The sequence below is a fragment of the Monodon monoceros genome, unplaced genomic scaffold (assembly GCF_005190385.1).
Source record: "Monodon monoceros isolate NGI ecotype Baffin Bay Population unplaced genomic scaffold, NGI_Narwhal_1 Super_Scaffold_7, whole genome shotgun sequence".
NCBI classification, from domain to species: domain Eukaryota; kingdom Metazoa; phylum Chordata; class Mammalia; order Artiodactyla; family Monodontidae; genus Monodon; species Monodon monoceros.
This window is the reverse complement of record NW_021703784.1, coordinates 52,251,703-52,269,324: the sequence shown is the minus strand read 5'-3', so window position 1 is coordinate 52,269,324 and position 17,622 is coordinate 52,251,703. Positions and strand designations below refer to the sequence as shown.

The following is a 17,622-nucleotide window of genomic DNA, read 5'->3' as shown; positions in this document are numbered from 1 at the left end:
GGAATCTAAAAAAAAACAAAGGGGTTCTGAAGAGCCTAGGGGCAGGACAGGAATAAAGATGCAGAGGTAGAAAATGGACTTGAGGACAAGGGGAGGGGGAAGGGTAAGCTGGGACGAAGTGAGAGAGTGGCATGGACTTATATAAACTACCAAATGTAAAACAGATAGCTTGGGGAAGCAGCCACATAGCACAGGGAGATCAGCTCAGTGCTTTGTGACCACCTAGAGGGGTGGGATAGGGAGGATGAGAGGGAGACACAAGAGGGAGGGGATATGGGGATATATGTATATGTATAGCTGATTCACTTTGTTATAAAGCAGAAACTAATACACCACTGGAAAGCAATTATACTCCAATAAAGATGTTTAAAAAAAAATGAAGAGCAACAATAAGTGTTGGCAATAATGGGGAGAAATTGGAACCTACATACACTGCTGTTGGGAATGTAAAGTGATGCAGCCACTTTGGAAAATGGTTTGGTGGTTTCTCAAAATATTAAACATAAAGCTACCATGTGACCCAGCAATTCCACTCAAGAGAAGTGATATCATATACTCATCCAAATGATTTCACAAATGTTGATAGTAGCATTAATCATAATAGCCAAAAGGTGAAATAATCCAAACATCCATCAACTGCTAAATGGATAAATAAAACGTTGGATATCTATACAACAGAATACTAGTTGGATATAAAAGAAATGAAGTACTGATACATGCTACAACTTGTATGAACCTCAAAAACGTTGTGCTAAATGAAAGAAGCCTGACACAAAAGCCCATATGTTGTATGACTGCATTTATATGAAATATTCCAGAAGAGGCAAATCTATAGAGAGCAGTTTAGTGGTTACCTAGAACTTGGGGTGGAAACAGGAAGGGATTGGTAATGGGTACTGGGTTTCACTTTGGGGTGATATAATGCTCTCAAATTAGATTGTGGTGATGCTTCCACAGCTCTGTGAATATACTAAAAACCATGGAACAGTGTACTTTAAGTGACTGATTTTTATGGTATGTAAAATGTATCTCAATAAAGTTGTTTCTTAAAAACCTCCATTTTCTCATTCCTATACACCCCAACTTTACTTTTTATGATTCACCAACATAAACCTTCTAATCTGTCCATCCGGCATCCAGTGAAAACCCCACACTCATTTTAATTACTTGACTCTGCTCACATTCCTCCCCTACCTGAAGTACTCTCCCTTGGCTACAGTTAAGTCACATACTTATTTTGAAGATGTTTCTGACCAAGTCAATCCTCACAGACCTAATTACCCTCTAGATTTCATACCACTTATAACTTGTAACACTGTAACCTCAAGTATATACATAAAGCAGTTTCACCTTATTTCCTATCAATGTCTAGATTTTGCCACAATCCCTAATTCTTGCCTTTAATCTCTTTTATCTTCTCAGAGACAAACTAGTTACTCCAGAATCATAAAGATCAAACATAATTGTGGGAACTCAGCTAGGGCTCTAAGACAAAGAGGAAAAGGTGTACAACCAAAGAATATTGTAGCATAAGTAACATCAATAGTGAATGAAAAGCATGCTCCTTCCTCTCTTATGCCTGCCAACTCACCAGCTTCACCAACCAGAACCCTGAGTACATCTTTGTATCCCCTTAACAGTTAGCACAGAATCTTGAACACAGATGGTACGAAAGGTCTGCTGAATAACAAATTAATGCTTTTGAATGCAACTTCCTACATGTGTATTCAGGAGTCCCCAAACCTTAGCAAATATCTGAAATCTTAAAGCAGGAAATGGGAATGAGGAAAAAGAAAACTAAAATGATGGGACATGCATTTACTTCTCGACAGTGTATTATGTTCTTACTGTGCATTTCAAGGTGGCATCTTACTGCTGTCCTCAAACCTGAGTATGTACCAGGCATCCTTATCTTTAAGTAGTTACTGGACTTCATTGTTATCAGAGCAAAAAAGAGCACTATTAAGAGAAGCAAGGATTTAGATGTGACACTTCACTTCCTCCTAACAGTAAGGTGCCAAGGCTCAAACCCCTATGCCTCTACATGCAGTCCGGAAGAAATGCACACAATGAAGCTTGGAAGTGTAGAGATGTGTGAGGTGGGAATAAGAAGGACACTGCTTTCAGAGGTGAGTGTGTTGGCAGGCAGAAGACAAATCTTAGGAGCTGAACTGCTGAAAGCAACAAAGACAGTGGGCTCATAAAACAAAACCCACAGACTGCTGAAACCTGTGCTAGACCCTGAATGCAGGAGCCTAGCATCAATGAATTCAAGAGCACCTTTCTGACACTCTGAATAGACAAAGCCTAATTCCACTACATAAAATTCCTCAACCTGGCCCTGGAGTACTAAGAACAGAGAACACTTCTCATTTGTTTAGCTTCAGAAATACATTTTCGGACTTCCCTCGTGGCACAATGGTTAAGGATCCGCCTGCCAATGCAAGGGACACAGCTTTGAGCCCTGGTCCGGGAAGATCCCACATGCCGTGGAGCAGCTAAGCCCATGTGCCATAACTACTGAGCCTGTGAGTCACAACTACTCAGCCCACGTACCACAGCTACTGAAGCCCGCGCGCCTAGAGCCCATGCTCCACAGCAAGAGAAGCCACTGCAATGAGTAGCCCCCACTTGCCTGCAACTAGAGAAAGCCCGTGCGCAGTAACTTAGACCCAACACAGCCAAAAATAAATAAATAAAATTTAAAAAGCCCCGATTTAAAAAAAAAAATACATCTTCCTACTTTCTCTGTATTTATTCTTATTTGATAATTTACCTTGTGTTGTTTAGTGTCCAAAATGCACATATTGAATTATTCAGACTTGCTTAGGGGATTTCTCTGGTGGTAAAGCAGTTAGCTCCAAATTTATAATTATTTAAGTTTGTTACAGATTTTTTTTTACTTGTTTAACTTGGGTCTCTTTAATAATTCCCTTTATATTTGTAAAAACTCCTTTAGATTATACATTTCCTTCTCTATCATTTACTTTTTAATATTTGGTAGTTTAGATTAAGGGATCATGAAATGTATTTAAGGTGGGTAATTCCTCTTCACTTCAATATTCAGATGACTATTAAGGTGCAAAGAGAAAATTAACAACATAAATGGCTAGAAGAGAATGTTTTCTTCAATTTACATATTGTTATTTTATCATCTGCTGCCTTCTTTGAACTCATATACAGATGCTAACACTCCTACTTTAAATGTTCAACCAAGCGTTTTTATTCTGCTTTTTGCAGAAGGCTATCATCTAGATTTCTTCAAACCACCTATGAAGACAGCATTTGATTATTATTTTGAATAATGATTTTGACACATCAGGATAACTTCTCCTAGTGAATATGCTGTTCAATAATATGAAGAGAAAGCATCATTATCAAGAGTCAGAATATATTGAACCAGAGAGAGTAGTTTTGTACAGGTCTTGTCATTTGATGAAATCACCCAAATATATAAAGAATCTTGATTTCTCAGAGATACGGAAATCAGTAAATAAATGAAAGAAATACAAAAAGCACCACTCATCAACATACATTTCTCTTTGTACATTATACTACTGGTCAATGATTTTAAACAGGCTGTCTAATTGGTAAGTGAAAGGCTTTCAATTGCTGACATGTAAGAAAAACTGGTAACTTTTAAATTTCCTGCAACAAGAGCAGGCTGACAATATGTGGCACATAGTAGGAGCTCAAAGAATAATTGCTGAACAAAGAATTAAAATAAAAGCCTTCAATGAGGTATACAGACTAAATAATTTCTTATGAAAAATATATTTTCTAAAGACTCTGAAAAAGAAAATATTCACATGTATATTTTTCTATTTTAGTTCCATCTCTTAAAATAACAGTTACACCCAAAAATATAACTTGGGGGTTGAATTTGCAGAAAAGATCTCTTAGAATTTTTATTAATTTCTTCAAATTTCTCTAGTTCACCAATTCACAGTTATGAAAAAGGCAAATAGAGTACTAAATTAAAAATCCACTCCTTTCAGTCACAACGTAGGTAATACAGCTGGTTGGACAGAAAATTAGAGAAGTGTGAATTTTCTATGCACGTTTTTTAAGGATTATTATCAACAAAATTTCATGTTCTATCCACATAACTCTCATTAAATTTAAAGCAAACCCTCAAATGAAAAATATCAGAGAGCAATATATCCCCCAAGATGGGAAGCACAGCTTACCTTAACTTGAAAAAGTTCTCCAGCCCCCTCACAGTCATTGGATGTGATTACTGGAGTATGAATATGCACAAAGCCACTGTCCTGGAAGAAAAAGAGAAACCACTTTTCTCAGTATATTTGTATGTGAAACACTTCCAAGAACATACACTTCATTATATGATTCAAATAGCACTAAGAGAATGCCATATCAAATCCCTCCTTAATCCCCAAAATAAAACTATTAAAATATCAAATGGAGAGTTTACTATGCACAAAGAATTTTAAATCAGAACTGACTTAGACAATATCTAGTCCAATCTCCTCACTGGAAAGACAAGGAAATTGAGGCCCAGAGAGATTTAATGAGAGGCCAAAATCATACAACGAGTCAGAGTCAGAACCGGGACTAGAACCTAGGTGCTCAGGATCTCTCTCTGGTGCCATTTCTTCTTCCCACTTTTCCAACATACTGATAGTGATTTAACACACACGCACACACACGCACACTCACTCAGGGCTAATGCATAATGATGTTGCCCACACTGCTAAGGGAATAAAAGTGATCAATATTAAGTTGTTATTTTGGAATGAGACCCTCAATTTTAACAAACCACCAAAAAGGAGATAAATTACGGTTGACAATCTGGGACCGCAGAAATAAACAGCAAAAAGGCAGGAATAATTTTTAGGAAGTCTGTCATTAAACTGATGGCACAGTGCACCGCACATGGCACAGGCAGTGCACTTCCTTTGCCTCAAGGAAGATTGTGAGCAGCAAACCCATCCATTACTAAGGCACCCAACTGCAATCCTTTTGCTCTAAAGTCTGAGACTATTTCCATTAGTGAACCGCAAAAGCTGTCGCTAGTAAAACTGAAATAACCCAGCAACTTCAAGGTTATGCTTCTTTCACTTTGACTATGGATGTAGGCGAAAGGTTACAGACAGCATAAATGCTGCAGGGTGGGGGTGGAGGCAGCTAAAGTGAATTTATACTGCAAAGGCATAAGAGTATGTGTTCAATGTAAACATTTTGTTCTTGACATCAATACAATAAGTTCATATATATCCATCTAATCTCTGCTAAATTCTGCCAGTACCTACTGGTGGAATGTAAAATATGTCACTGTATTACCAGGGGCCTCCCAAATTTACTCCCTTCTTCCTAAAAAGGTTGAATTCAAGTATTCTGGCTATGATACAAAGTATCCAGCCAACAACTTGCCTTATGATGTAGACTGATTAAATTTTCAAGCTATAAATGAGGAGTCTCAGTAAGTGTTCAAATATGTACTTAATCTGGGAACAACGTGTGGTGAGGTGCTGCACAGAGCACATTACAGAGAACAAATGAAATAGAATCAATAACATTACTGCATAAAATTTTTATCTCCTAGAAGCCAAGAATTATGGACATGAATCATTTATTCCACATAAGGCAACTATGAGCATGAGTGCAGTAAACAAAGAAAGGAAGTGAAAAATCCAAAGGAAACAAGGGTGGCGAGAGGGAGGAGAAAATTTAACGGCTAAATATAATTGCCTAAGTTAGAACTGGTCAACTGCCACAAGGAACAATGCTGTAAATCTTATGAAAATAACTGTATGGGATTTTTTAAAAAAATCACTCAAATAGTGGGAATTATCCTCAATTCTCAAATAATGCTAAACCTTTCAAAAGGCATCATCGGCTTTTTAAGCCTTAACAGTGCTAGCAAGGCTTATCATATCAAAGTCTGTATCATTACCACCAAAAGTTATACAGGAGAGGGTACAAAGGAACAACAAAGACGAGAACAAAGTCCACAAAAGAGAAAGTGGATAGAGAAGTAGGAAAATAAATAGCAGGAGTACTCTCAGTGGCTGCCTCCAGTGGGGTTCCACTGTCAGGTACTTATCCTATCCCACAGCAAAGGGGTTCCTAATAAGAGAGATGAAGGCCAGAGAAGGGGTCAAAAATTTTGGCCCAATTATTCAGATCCCACCCATCACCTCTAAATAACTAAGTATTTTGATAGATACACATTGCTATAACCAGATATTTGTAAGGCAATGAATGAGTATCTGAAAATTACAAAATTCATGTACTAAGGCCCATACACATCACTCAAAGAGTCATGGGCTATATTTTTCTTTAACACACACAAAATATTATTTAATCAGACTCAACAAAAAAGAAACATGACAGCAATTGCTAGCCACAGACACACCACTGGCGACAAAAAGTGACAGCAAGAGACCAAAAACACAAAACAAAAACCAAAAAAGCACCCCATAAAAAGCAGTCACAGGAACTCAAAGACACAGCAGTCTAGGGTCATTCAACACAGCGTCAAAGAACACTCCTCACCATGACAGGCTTTGAAGGCACTGCCATACCGAGAAGAGAACAATCTGATACTCAGAGGAAGAACCTCAACTCACCAGGAAAGGGCAAACTATTTTCTGTTGGCTCACTTCAGGAAGCCAGGGAAGTATGTAATACATTTTAGGATAACTTCCACTGGAAATCAGAAAAAAAATTGGTGCCTAAAGAGATAATCCTATTAGAGAAACTCAGCTCTTGTAAATAACTCATTTTTTGAGAATTCTAGATAGTCACGTTTTAGTACTCAGCAAATGTGTCAATTTTATAAGCAAAGCAAGTTATACACTAAACATTTTTGATACTCAAACCAAAAAACTCTAGATCCTTAAAGTATCCTAACTAAAAGGTTTGTGCTCAAGTTTCTTTTTCCCTATATTTCAAGGTCTGAAATTTTTGAAAATTTTACATTTTAGTTCTTAACATGTTTTAGGGAGCCTAAAGTAACAAATATAGAAACAGTACCAAATATAGGATAATATATAAATAATATTTAATATGTCCTATAGTACTCCAATTATTTCTTTAAACAAGTCAATCCTGTCACATACACAAGTGGGTGACATCTTAGAAGGAGGTATCAGGATCATATTTTCCAGAGCTTTACAATTAAAAAGTGAATTTATAAGACTCAAAAGTACCTACCTTTATAACCATCGCCAACAGTGCTAAAATTCATTATTTTCAACCACCTAAAATGTTTTTTAAATTTTACTTTACTTTGCTTATTCTTTGATTTCAGAGTTTTCTAGTGTTTTTTATTATTTTAAAATTATTTACATACCTGTGAAAACTTCAAGTAATAAGAAATGTATAAATTAGGTAAAGCCCACTTGTTAATGGATTGCCAATACCACCACCTACTGGCCAGAAATCCATAAAACTTTCAGAATTAAAGCAGGTCCACTGACTTTATCAGCTGTTAAAGCCATATAGGGAAAAAAGATTTTTACATCTGAACAAATTTTCTGTTTGTATGGTTCAAGCACTATTGAAAAGCCATATGGATGGGACTTCCCTGGTGGCGCAATGGTAAAGAGTCCACCTGCCAACGCAGGGGACACGGGTTCAAGTCCAGGAAGATCCCACATGCCGCGGTGCAACTAAGCCCATGCGCCACAACTACTGAGCCTGTGCTCTAGAGCCCTCGAGCCACAACTACAGAAGCCTGCGCACCTAGAGCCCATGCTCTGCAACAGGAGAAGTCACTGCAATGAGAAGCCCACGCACCGCAATGAAGAGTAGCCCCCTGCTCACCACAACTAGAGAAAGCCCATGGGCAGCAACGAAGACCCAACACAGCCAAAAATAAATAAATACATTTATTTTTTTAAAAAAGCCATATGGAAGATGCATAAGAAAGTTTATGAGAGCATATTAAACACACCCTTTCACACTATAATGGGATGACACTGTATAATGTGATTTATTTTCCTTTGTTTATTCTTATGCTTTAAAGCCATGATGTTCTTTAGCTGTCACATCAAAAATTACCTCAAGGAGCTTTTCAAAGAGCAAGAACTTCCTTCGTGTGCTATGGCAGGGCTGGGCCTGCATGAATTTGGATGCCGTCCAAGGGAAGGGTACGCTGTCAGACAATCTTTGCAAGTGAGCTGGATCTGGAGAAGTGGATTAGGAAGAGTTCCAAAACTACATGGAATAATACTGAACGTTATCCATTGGGTCACTCTTGCTTTTGGAGCCCTTCCATCCACCACATGGAACGAGGGTCCGTTCACCTCATCAACTTACCAACTACATTCCACTGTGGCTTTCCCGGGTTGGGGGAAATGGCTGAAAAGCAAAGCTAAATGAGACAAAATGTCTTTAGGCATTAGATCAATCCACTTGATCAACACCAATAATTTTTTAAAATTAGTGCTTACTGTATATAAACTGTCTGCGACCAAGATGTAGAAATAGGAACTAGATTTACCCTCCCATTTGAAACAACAAAAAAAAACAAAAACAGGGCTTCCCTGGTGGCGCAGTGGTTGAGAGTCTGCCTGCCGGTGCAGGGGACACGGGTCCGTGCCCCGGTCCAGGAGGATCCCGCATGCCGCGGAGCGGCTGGGCCCGTGAGCCATGGCCGCTGAGCCTGCGCGTCCGGAGCCTGTGCTCCGCAGCGGGAGAGGCCACGACAGTGAGAGGCCCGCGTACCACAAAAAGAAAAATCCACAAGCAAACCACATGAAATGCTGGTTTTCAAGACACTGGATATCAGACAACAAAGGAGACTGATCCCTGAGAGATAGGAAACAAACACAGTGAACCCTACCAGCAGCCCAGCTTACTACCTTGAGATTTTCCAGGCCACAGCAGGAAGAAGGGAGAAATAAAGTGGAGCCCAGCAGACTCCCTGAGTTGAGGAGACCAAAGTGGCTAGAACTGACAGGACAGAGTACCAGAGAGCAGACAGCTGTCCAACAACTCCAGAGATGTACAGGGAGTCACCCTGGAGTATTAGGTGGAGGAATGATCAGCACATGCAAGTGAGGAAACTATCCAAGGCCAGGGAAAGAACCATCCACAACGATTAGAGGAAACAGCACCTGGTGCTCGTATGTGGCTGGAAACAATGCCTGCTCGCACAAACCAGGCTGGAAAATCTTGTAATTCAAAAGGCACTAGGTAGAATACTCAGGAAGGCTTTGCCTCAGTAGTGGGGAATAATCAGACCCAGGCTGAGCACTGCTCCAGATTTACTTAACAAATCATAAAAGCAAGACCCTTCCAGTAACTTAACTACATATCAAAACAAAGCTTAAGAAGCTTTATAAATATCCAGCACCCAACAAGGTAAAATTAACAAGGTCTGGCACCTAATCAAAGATTAGCAGATATACGAAGAAGCAGGAAAACATAATCTATAATGAAGAGACTAATCAATCAATTAAAACTGACTTATAGCTGACACGTTAGAAGGACGTAAAAAGTTACTACACAGCTATGAAAACTACAGTTTTAACTAAAACTGTATTGTATATGTTCAAAAAAGTTAAGTAGAGACATGGAAGACACTAAAAAAAAAAGGCCCAAATCAAACACTTAGACATGAAGCCTTTCACTTAGATATGGGGTGAAAAATGCACTGGATAGGAAAAAGAAACTGGCACTGCATAAGAAAAGATCGGTAAGCTTGAAGACATAGTAATAGAAACTATCCAAAAGAAACACGCTGGAAAATAAAGATTTTTTAAAAAGAAAAGAACATCTGAGAGCTATTGGGATATCATCAAGTGGCCTAATATATGGGTAACTGAAGTCCCCAAAGGAGAGAGGTAACATAAAAATATTTGATGAAATAATGACTGAAAAACTTGGTGAAAATTAAAATGCATAGATCCAAGAAATTCAATGAACTCCAAACACAAGAAACATAACGAAAACTGTGCCAAGGCACACATTAATCAAATTACTCAAAACCAGTGACAAACAGAAAATTTAAAATCAGCCAAAGAAAAAAGTACCACACAATAAAGGGTGCTTGGAATAAATAACCCGAAGAACTTTCAGGATAATACTCCAGTATTACAATTATTCAACTTCTTCACAAGAAAGAACACCTAGGAGCAAAGCTCCTTACCTTAAAGAAAGAATGGATAGCAGCTGTGGCTTCACTGCGAACCCTCAGTATAGAACCCAGAACATTAGTCCTACACCTAAGGTGAGGGTATTGTCTCAGATACTCCAGAGGATGCCTCTCTTTATATTTAAAAGGGAAAGCCTGAAAATAAAAGGAAAAACAAATTAGAAGCTAAAAGAAATACACTTTTATAAAATCAGTTTACAGGGCATTTGTTAAATAGTAATGCTTTAGAATAAAACTAAGACGCTTTTGTTCCTTGTATCTTAACATAACTGAATATGGTCCACATTAATTCTAACAAGGTAGTAGAACAGTGAGTGAAATCAGAAAGATGTGGGTTTAAATTCAGCTCTACTACTTATTAGCTTTGGAACCTTGGGCAAAGTTACTTATTATCACCAAGGCTAATCTGTTATTTATCAAATTTCTATCCGTTAGCTATCAATCACTACTTACAAATAGAGAGATTAGGATATAGTTACCCAAAACACTCCCCTGTTTGGCACACATGAGTTTAGAATATTGTAGACATTAAACATTATGTTTTCTACAGCTGTATACACACAGCTGGTATTGAATTTTAAAATTGCCCAAATGTCTTGAAAGTCCACAAGCGCTTATAATCAATTAGCACTATTTATCACCATTTATCAACATGTGCTGCTGTTTCAGAACATGAGCGAGGGTCAACAGCTTTGTGTCATCTGGACGAGCAATGTATATTCATAAAAATTTTAAAGGAAATTATGACTCTACCTAGAAAAATTTCCCTGCCCCCACTCATTTTACAAGATTGAGAAGACAGGATAAAAGTTTCAGACCAAAACCAAAGTTTCAATAAAAAAGATAACAGAGAAGCTAAGTAAAAGAACTCTAACACAGGCTACCAACATAGCTATCTATTCCCTTTAGGCCTTGTGCACACATTAATTTATGTCATATAGAAATAGGTCCCATACCTACGAAAGTGACAATATGATCACATTAATAGGAATCTGGGGACTGTTAGCAGGTTCAGAATTCCCTAATGCTGAATACTTAAAAATGACACTGAAATGAGGGGGAAGAGTAGTGGAAAGCATCAATACCCACCAAGGGAAAACAATTTAAGAAGAGTAAAACACATGGCAAATTTTTAATAATCAAACATCCCTCTAAAAAAGCAAAAATAAAAATGGTTAACATTTCAATTATCCAAAAGAACTAAAAATGAATTTGAATTAAAATGATGCTATTTCCCTATATTCCTCATTTGTTCTTCATTAAATATTTGAAGATGAGTATAGCTAAACCACAGAGGGTTAAAATGGCTAGCACATAAACTTCAGCTGTGCCGCTAATCAGCAATATAACCTAAGGCAAGTCATTTTACCTGATTGGGTCTCAATTTCTCCAAAGAGAAACTGGATTGATAATCTATGGTTTTATTCCCTCTAACCTCTTTATCAGGCTATACAGAAAAAGCTACTAACAGAAGAGTCTTGCAAAAACAAGAATAAACATGTCTTAATGTAGAACTTCTTATCTTTGTTCAGCCTAAGCATCCCCACACTCTAGCACCATCCAACAGAATTTTCTGTGATAAACGGAAATGATCTGTACCTGTGCAATGCAGTACGGTAGCTGCTAGCTGCATGTGATCACTGAGCACTTGAAATGTGGCTAATGTCACTGAGGAACTGAATTTTTAATTTAATTTTAACTGATTTAATATTAAATAGCCATGGGTGGCTAGTGGCTATTGCACCAGATGGTACAGTTCTAGATCATGCAACAGTAATTTCTAGGCAGAGCTTTCCTAAGAATGTGGTTTGCCCTGGTATGTCTTTGTCACTGCAGCTGACTAGGCATGCTTGTAAAGTGGCAAATCTCAACAGTGACAGGCACCACAGAGATACACAGAGTATTATCACTTAGCTCTCACTCCTAAGGCTCCAGCCATCTACATAAATACTTTTTGCTACTCTTTCTACATTCCTCAGTCTATAGCCTGTTTCAATTATCTAGAAGTCACAATCGAAAAGTTCCAAGTGCCATCTTCCCAATAATCACACTTAAAACGTTGCTAATGTTTTAAATTAAGTCTTAACGGCCTCCATAATCGTGTCACAACACATACCTTGGCATCACAATTTCCAACAACTTCAATTTTTTCTGCCTTCAGTTCCACATTTTGCCTTTTGGACAAACTTTGTACCAGCTGCCCTTGAACTTCCACGGAACTCCCAAAGGCCAGTTCTCTATAATAACAAAACATAGCATAAACAAGATCTTACATGTAGCCCTCATATTAATACCAACATTGCTCTCAGAACATTAAACTATTATTTATTTATTTGGCTGCACCAGGTCTTAGTTGCGGCATGCGGGATCTAATTCCCTGACCAGGGATCAAATCCAGGCCCCCTGCATTAGGAGCATGGAGTCTTAACCACTGGACCACCAGGGAAGTCCCTAAACCATTTAATGATAGAAGATTTTACCTTTAATTGGGTTAAGAGCTGCACATAGTTGAGAGAGAAGCAAAGAATAGGTGGGGGATATTGTCATGTGAAGATGTTAGAGAGAGGAGAGAAGGATCTTGATTCTAAGTATTTGGACTTGAGCCTCAAAGCTATGAAAAGAAGATTTGTTTAGAAAGATCACTGAGGGGGCAATATGAACACTTAGATTAGGGAAATGGGGAACAGAGGAGATGAAAAAAATTCAAAGTACTCTTTAAAACAAACAAACAAACAAACAAACAAAAAAACCTCACCTACTGTCAAAGCTTGAATCTGCTACAACCTGAAGGCTTTCCAAAGATGACCCATCATTTACATGCAGGAATAAGACCTCCTTCTGGGATCGGACTGAACGAATCCATCCCTAATGAGAAATATTTCTAAATGTGAGTTTAAAATACAAACATTTTATATTTTCATTACACATACACACAGAGGACTAAATAAAAAAAAATAAGTCTTCATAATCCTGCCTGAACAAATCAATTGCTTTTAGTTTACCAATATGCATATATAATTTTATATGGTCCTCATCACAGTGAAATACAGCTTTGGCATTCCACCTTTTTTGCTGTTGTCGTTTTGTTAATAAAGCTCATCATTCTGAATAAGAGGTCCCAAATCCCATTAGGTTGATGAGCCTAATTCACATAACCAATCCCCCTAATATTCCAGGTTTTCTTCCTGCCCCTGCCCCTGCCCCTCTCCCCCACCATTACACATAATAGGGTACACATTTTGGTTCCTTTCTCCTTTTATATCAAATTTCCAGAAGGGGGCTTCCCTGGTGGCGCAGTGGTTGCGAGTCCACCTGCCGACGCAGGGGACACGGGTTCGTGCCCCGGTCCGGGAAGATCCCACATGCTGCGGAGCAGCTGGGCCCATGAGCCATGGCTGCTGAGCCTGCGCGTCTGGAGCCTGTGCTCCACAACGGGAGAGGCCACAACAGTGAGAGGCCCGCGTACCGCAAAAAAAAAAAAAAAAAAAAAAAAAAAAATTCCCAGAAGGGAGATTATGTAGTTATAGACTAGAAACATCTTTATGGGGTTTTCTTTTTTACAAAGTATCATACTAAAAGAGTTCTCAAGAAACTTATTATGATTATATTAAGTAGCACATAAACTTTCAAAGACACTGAATTTAAATGACAGGTATGCATGAGTACAAATGAGATGTCTTCAAGTAGAACACTAAAAACAGCTCTCTCACAGATGACAACCTCTATGCTAGTTAAATTTAACTAGCATAGACGTTGAGAGAATATTCTAGCAGCCTCTGAACAACTGTGAACAGTTGATGGTGTTCGGTTAACCATCAAATGTGCTTGGGAAAAGTGAGATAATCCTACTTAGAAAAACTGTACTGATCCTGACTTTCTTTGTATCCCCACCACACCCTAATAGACACTGTTATTAAAGCCCTTCTATTATTTGCATGTCCATAATATTTTGTGGATTTAGGAATCACATTTTTAGTTGCATTGAAGGCTATTGTCAGGCACACAGTAGAAAATCCATGAATATATCCAGTGGAAGAATATCTATCATGTACTGAACATCTACTATGTAACAAACATTTTACTACCTTCTTCACATACTGTTTCACCTCCTCCTCACAACAGCAATGTGGATTATCATTATTCCCATTTTACAAGTGAAGAATTAAGGCTCAGAGAAGTTAAATAACCTGCCTGAGGGCACACTGCTGGTAAACGGCAGAGCCTGAATTTAAACCTAAGTCTACTAGGAAGCGCTTGATCTTTCTCCAGGGCTACGCTGAATAAAGCGTAAATTGCCTCAGTCTCACATACAAGGCCCTTCATAAATTGAACATGCCCAACCCAAAGCACCAATGCCTTGCTTTTTACTTGTTAGTAGGAGTTAACATTTATGGAGCACTGTTTAATGTGCTTCTGTCCTAAGCTCTTTATACGTATTTTTCTACTTAATCCTCACAAGAACTATCACTTTAGAGATGAAACATATTTAGAGAAGTTAGGATAACCTTGTTAAATACTCAAGGTTACCAAGTAGTACAGCTGGAATTCAAACACAGATCTCAGTTCAAAGTTCATGTTCTTGTCAACAAGCTCTTCTGAAATGATATTTCCACCCTATCCCTGGTTCCTGTGCCTGAGGAAACACATCCTTCTGGACTCAGCTGAAATGTCACCTCACGCAAGAAGTCTTCTTTGACCTCCTCACACTGTTAAGAACTTCCCTCTCTGTATTCTCAAAGTTTTCTATTTATACCACTAATACTTATCACATTGTTGTCATTTCTTGCCTTATCCATCAGACCAGGGCTGTCTGACAAATATATCTGAGCCACATATGTAATTTTACTTTTTTAGTGGTTACATAAGAAATGGGTTAATTTTAATAGTATATTTTATTGAACCCAAAATATATATCAACATGTAATCAATATTAAAAATACTGAGATAGTTTGCATTCTTTTGTTCTTCAAAATTAGTGTCTATTTTACAATTACAGTACCACTCAATTCAGATACTTCTAAATTACACTGCACAGCACTAAAGTGAAAGCCTCTAACCTAGCGAGTATGTTCCATTCTTTTCATCTTTGAATCCTCTCTAGACTAGCACACAAAGGTATTAATGTATGTTGAATTAATAGATTAATGCAAGAAAAAGTTTTGATTTGGATAACAGAAAGAATATGAAACCTAAAGAAATGCAAAGAGGGGGAAATTGGTCATACTGCTAAAAATCAAGGATATGTGAGGACAGCAAAAATACCTGCATCAGTGTGTTTCAGCAACCTAGTAAGCCAAACCTCCTTGCTTGGTCTGCTCCTTTAAGGAGGTACCTTCAGTGTGGAGCCGCTGCAAATATTATTATTAACAAGAGAAATGATAGCAACTAACATTTATTCACGGTGGGCCACTGCCCTAAATGTTTTGTAACTAATCTTCAGGACTCTGTGAGGTAAGGACTATTATCTCCATTCTCGTAAGAGGGAACTGAGGTTTAGAGCACGTTAAGTGACACGCCCATAATTAACAAGCTACTAAGCGGCAGAGATTTAAACCGAGGCAGCTTGACTCCAGAGCTTTCAGACTGCTACACTCCACTCGTTCTCCTAATTTATTAACGTAAGTTTTATGCAAAGCCCCATTTTAGGCACTGAGGTGGTTAAAAGTTCAATAAAAGGTATGGTTTAGTTGAACAAATATTTACCGCCAGCTATGTGTGACTATCAAGACGGGTAAGACATAGTTCCTGCACTCAAGGAGCTATATAACTGTGGACACACGTTATGAGGGACAAAAGAAAAGGGGCTCGTTCATTTTGCTGTATGATTAACAAGTTTACGGGTAATAACCTGTATCATGAAAGCAAAGTTCCAGCACTTCCCAGGCAAAACTAACGGTAACCAACGAGAGGAGAAAAACGTGGACCCACACGATTGTCTACACTTTCTAACTTTGCCCTGCCGGTCGTCCTGGCCGACCCGACAGCACAAGGAAAGCCTAGACGTGGACGTGCCATATCAGTCAACGAAAAAGACAAACCCACCCCTTCCGATACACTAACCTGGACCTTAACGCGCTCCCCACTTGCGTTCTGGGCCCCGAGAGCGTCCCGCACGCTCAGTTTGGCTGAAGGTTTGTGCCTTGGGCAGGGAGCCGAGGAACAGGAGCGCAGGGCTCGGAGCAGGCACCGGGCCCCGAACATAGCGCGGCCGCCCCAGGCCCTTCTCGGGACCAGCCCTGATCCCAGCGCGCGCGGACCCTGCCTACGGGAACCCTCTCTTCTCCTCCCCTCTTCCGGGCCGCAGCCCTGCCCTCAGGCACTCCAGAGTCCCCCGCTGGCTCCCTTCTCTTTCACGGGCCCCAGCTCGTGGAGAAGCTCTGCTTTCCCCCACCCCGAAAGGGCGGAAAGGACACAAGACGTTCAGCGGCGAACGGCCAGAGAAAGCGCACGCCTTGAGCTCCCGGGACACCCCACAACCCCGCGTGCCTTCTAAACTCACGCGCTTCCCCCTGGCTGAAACACGCGCTGCACCCACCCCTACGTCACCACGTCAACGCTAACGTCATCACGCTACGAGGAAGTTCAGAGGGAGCATGCGTACTTGTGACTCCGTTTAAAGAGGCGGCGAAGCGGAGGAAGGGGCGGGGTCAGGAGCTGAGATGGGGCGGAGTTAAGACGCTAGGGTTGTAGAGGTTAGCGTTGAAGGAACTAGGTAACCCGCTTGGGGCGAGGTATGAGAGTCTTCATTTCTAAAGCTTCCGGGTGATGCTGAGGAACGCAAAGTGAAGGGCAAGGAGTGACTGATGCAGAAGGAAAGCGGACCAGAAGGAGCCTCTTGACTGTTGAGAGGATTAGTGTGAGGGGATCAGTCTTTTCGGAGTTCTGAGCCCCTGCTAAAGTCACAGTTGGGTGGTATCAGACATCTAAACAGACAATTGAATAAAAGGGTGATCAGTTCCCTGACACAGCCTAAGCGTGGGATGCCATAGATGGCTTGCTACAGAAGGTAACCCTTTGACAGGTAAGAGTAAGTGAAAAGACTTGGAACGGGGTAGTCAGAGAAAGCTTGACAGTGTGAAGCTGTTGGAGAGACAGTGGAGGAATTGCTGGGCATTGCCTGCCAGAATCTTTGAGCCTGTTTCCTTTTCCAACACAGTTATCTGCGTTTATTTGACCTGGAAACAATGACCCCTTCATGTATTAGATGACCTTTTTTTTTTTTTGCGGTACGCGGGCCTTACTGTTGTGGCCTCTCCCGTTGCGGAGCACAGGCTCCGGACGCGCAGGCTCAGCGGCCATGGCTCACGGGCCTAGCCGCTCCGCGGCATGTGGGATCTTCCCGGACCGGGGCACGAACCCGTGTCCCCTTGCACCGGCAGGCGAACTCTCAACCACGGCACCACCAGGGAAGCCCTAGACCACCTTTTAAACGTATCAAAAATAATTTTTTTTCTGTAACTCATTGATACTCATGAACTGGTTTTCTATCTGATTGA

At 39.8% G+C, this 17,622-nt stretch overlaps 1 protein-coding gene across 5 annotated transcripts in view; it reads right to left on the bottom strand.

Annotated features, from left to right (window-relative positions):
* NARS2 (asparaginyl-tRNA synthetase 2, mitochondrial) overlaps positions 1-16,646 on the bottom strand; it is a 136,296-nt gene extending 119,650 nt beyond the window's left edge. Inside the window, exons 1-5 of one of the 5 annotated variants that reach the window (XM_029208121.1) lie at positions 16,626-16,646; positions 12,882-12,991; positions 12,243-12,363; positions 10,121-10,261; positions 4,191-4,271 (exon numbers count right to left, since the gene is read on the bottom strand). Coding sequence is in view for 3 of the 5 variants with exons in the window: in XM_029208117.1 (XP_029063950.1) it covers positions 4,191-4,271; positions 10,121-10,261; positions 12,243-12,363; positions 12,882-12,991; positions 16,187-16,327 (594 nt within the window). In the remaining 2 variants the exon portion in view is untranslated. Of the gene's footprint in view, positions 1-4,190; positions 4,272-10,120; positions 10,262-12,242; positions 12,364-12,881; positions 12,992-15,388; positions 15,578-16,186 lie in introns of those variants that run through there. The other 4 variants (XM_029208117.1, XM_029208118.1, XM_029208120.1 and 1 more) reach the window with 4 other exon arrangements.
* Between the last annotated feature and the right edge of the window lie 976 nt (positions 16,647-17,622).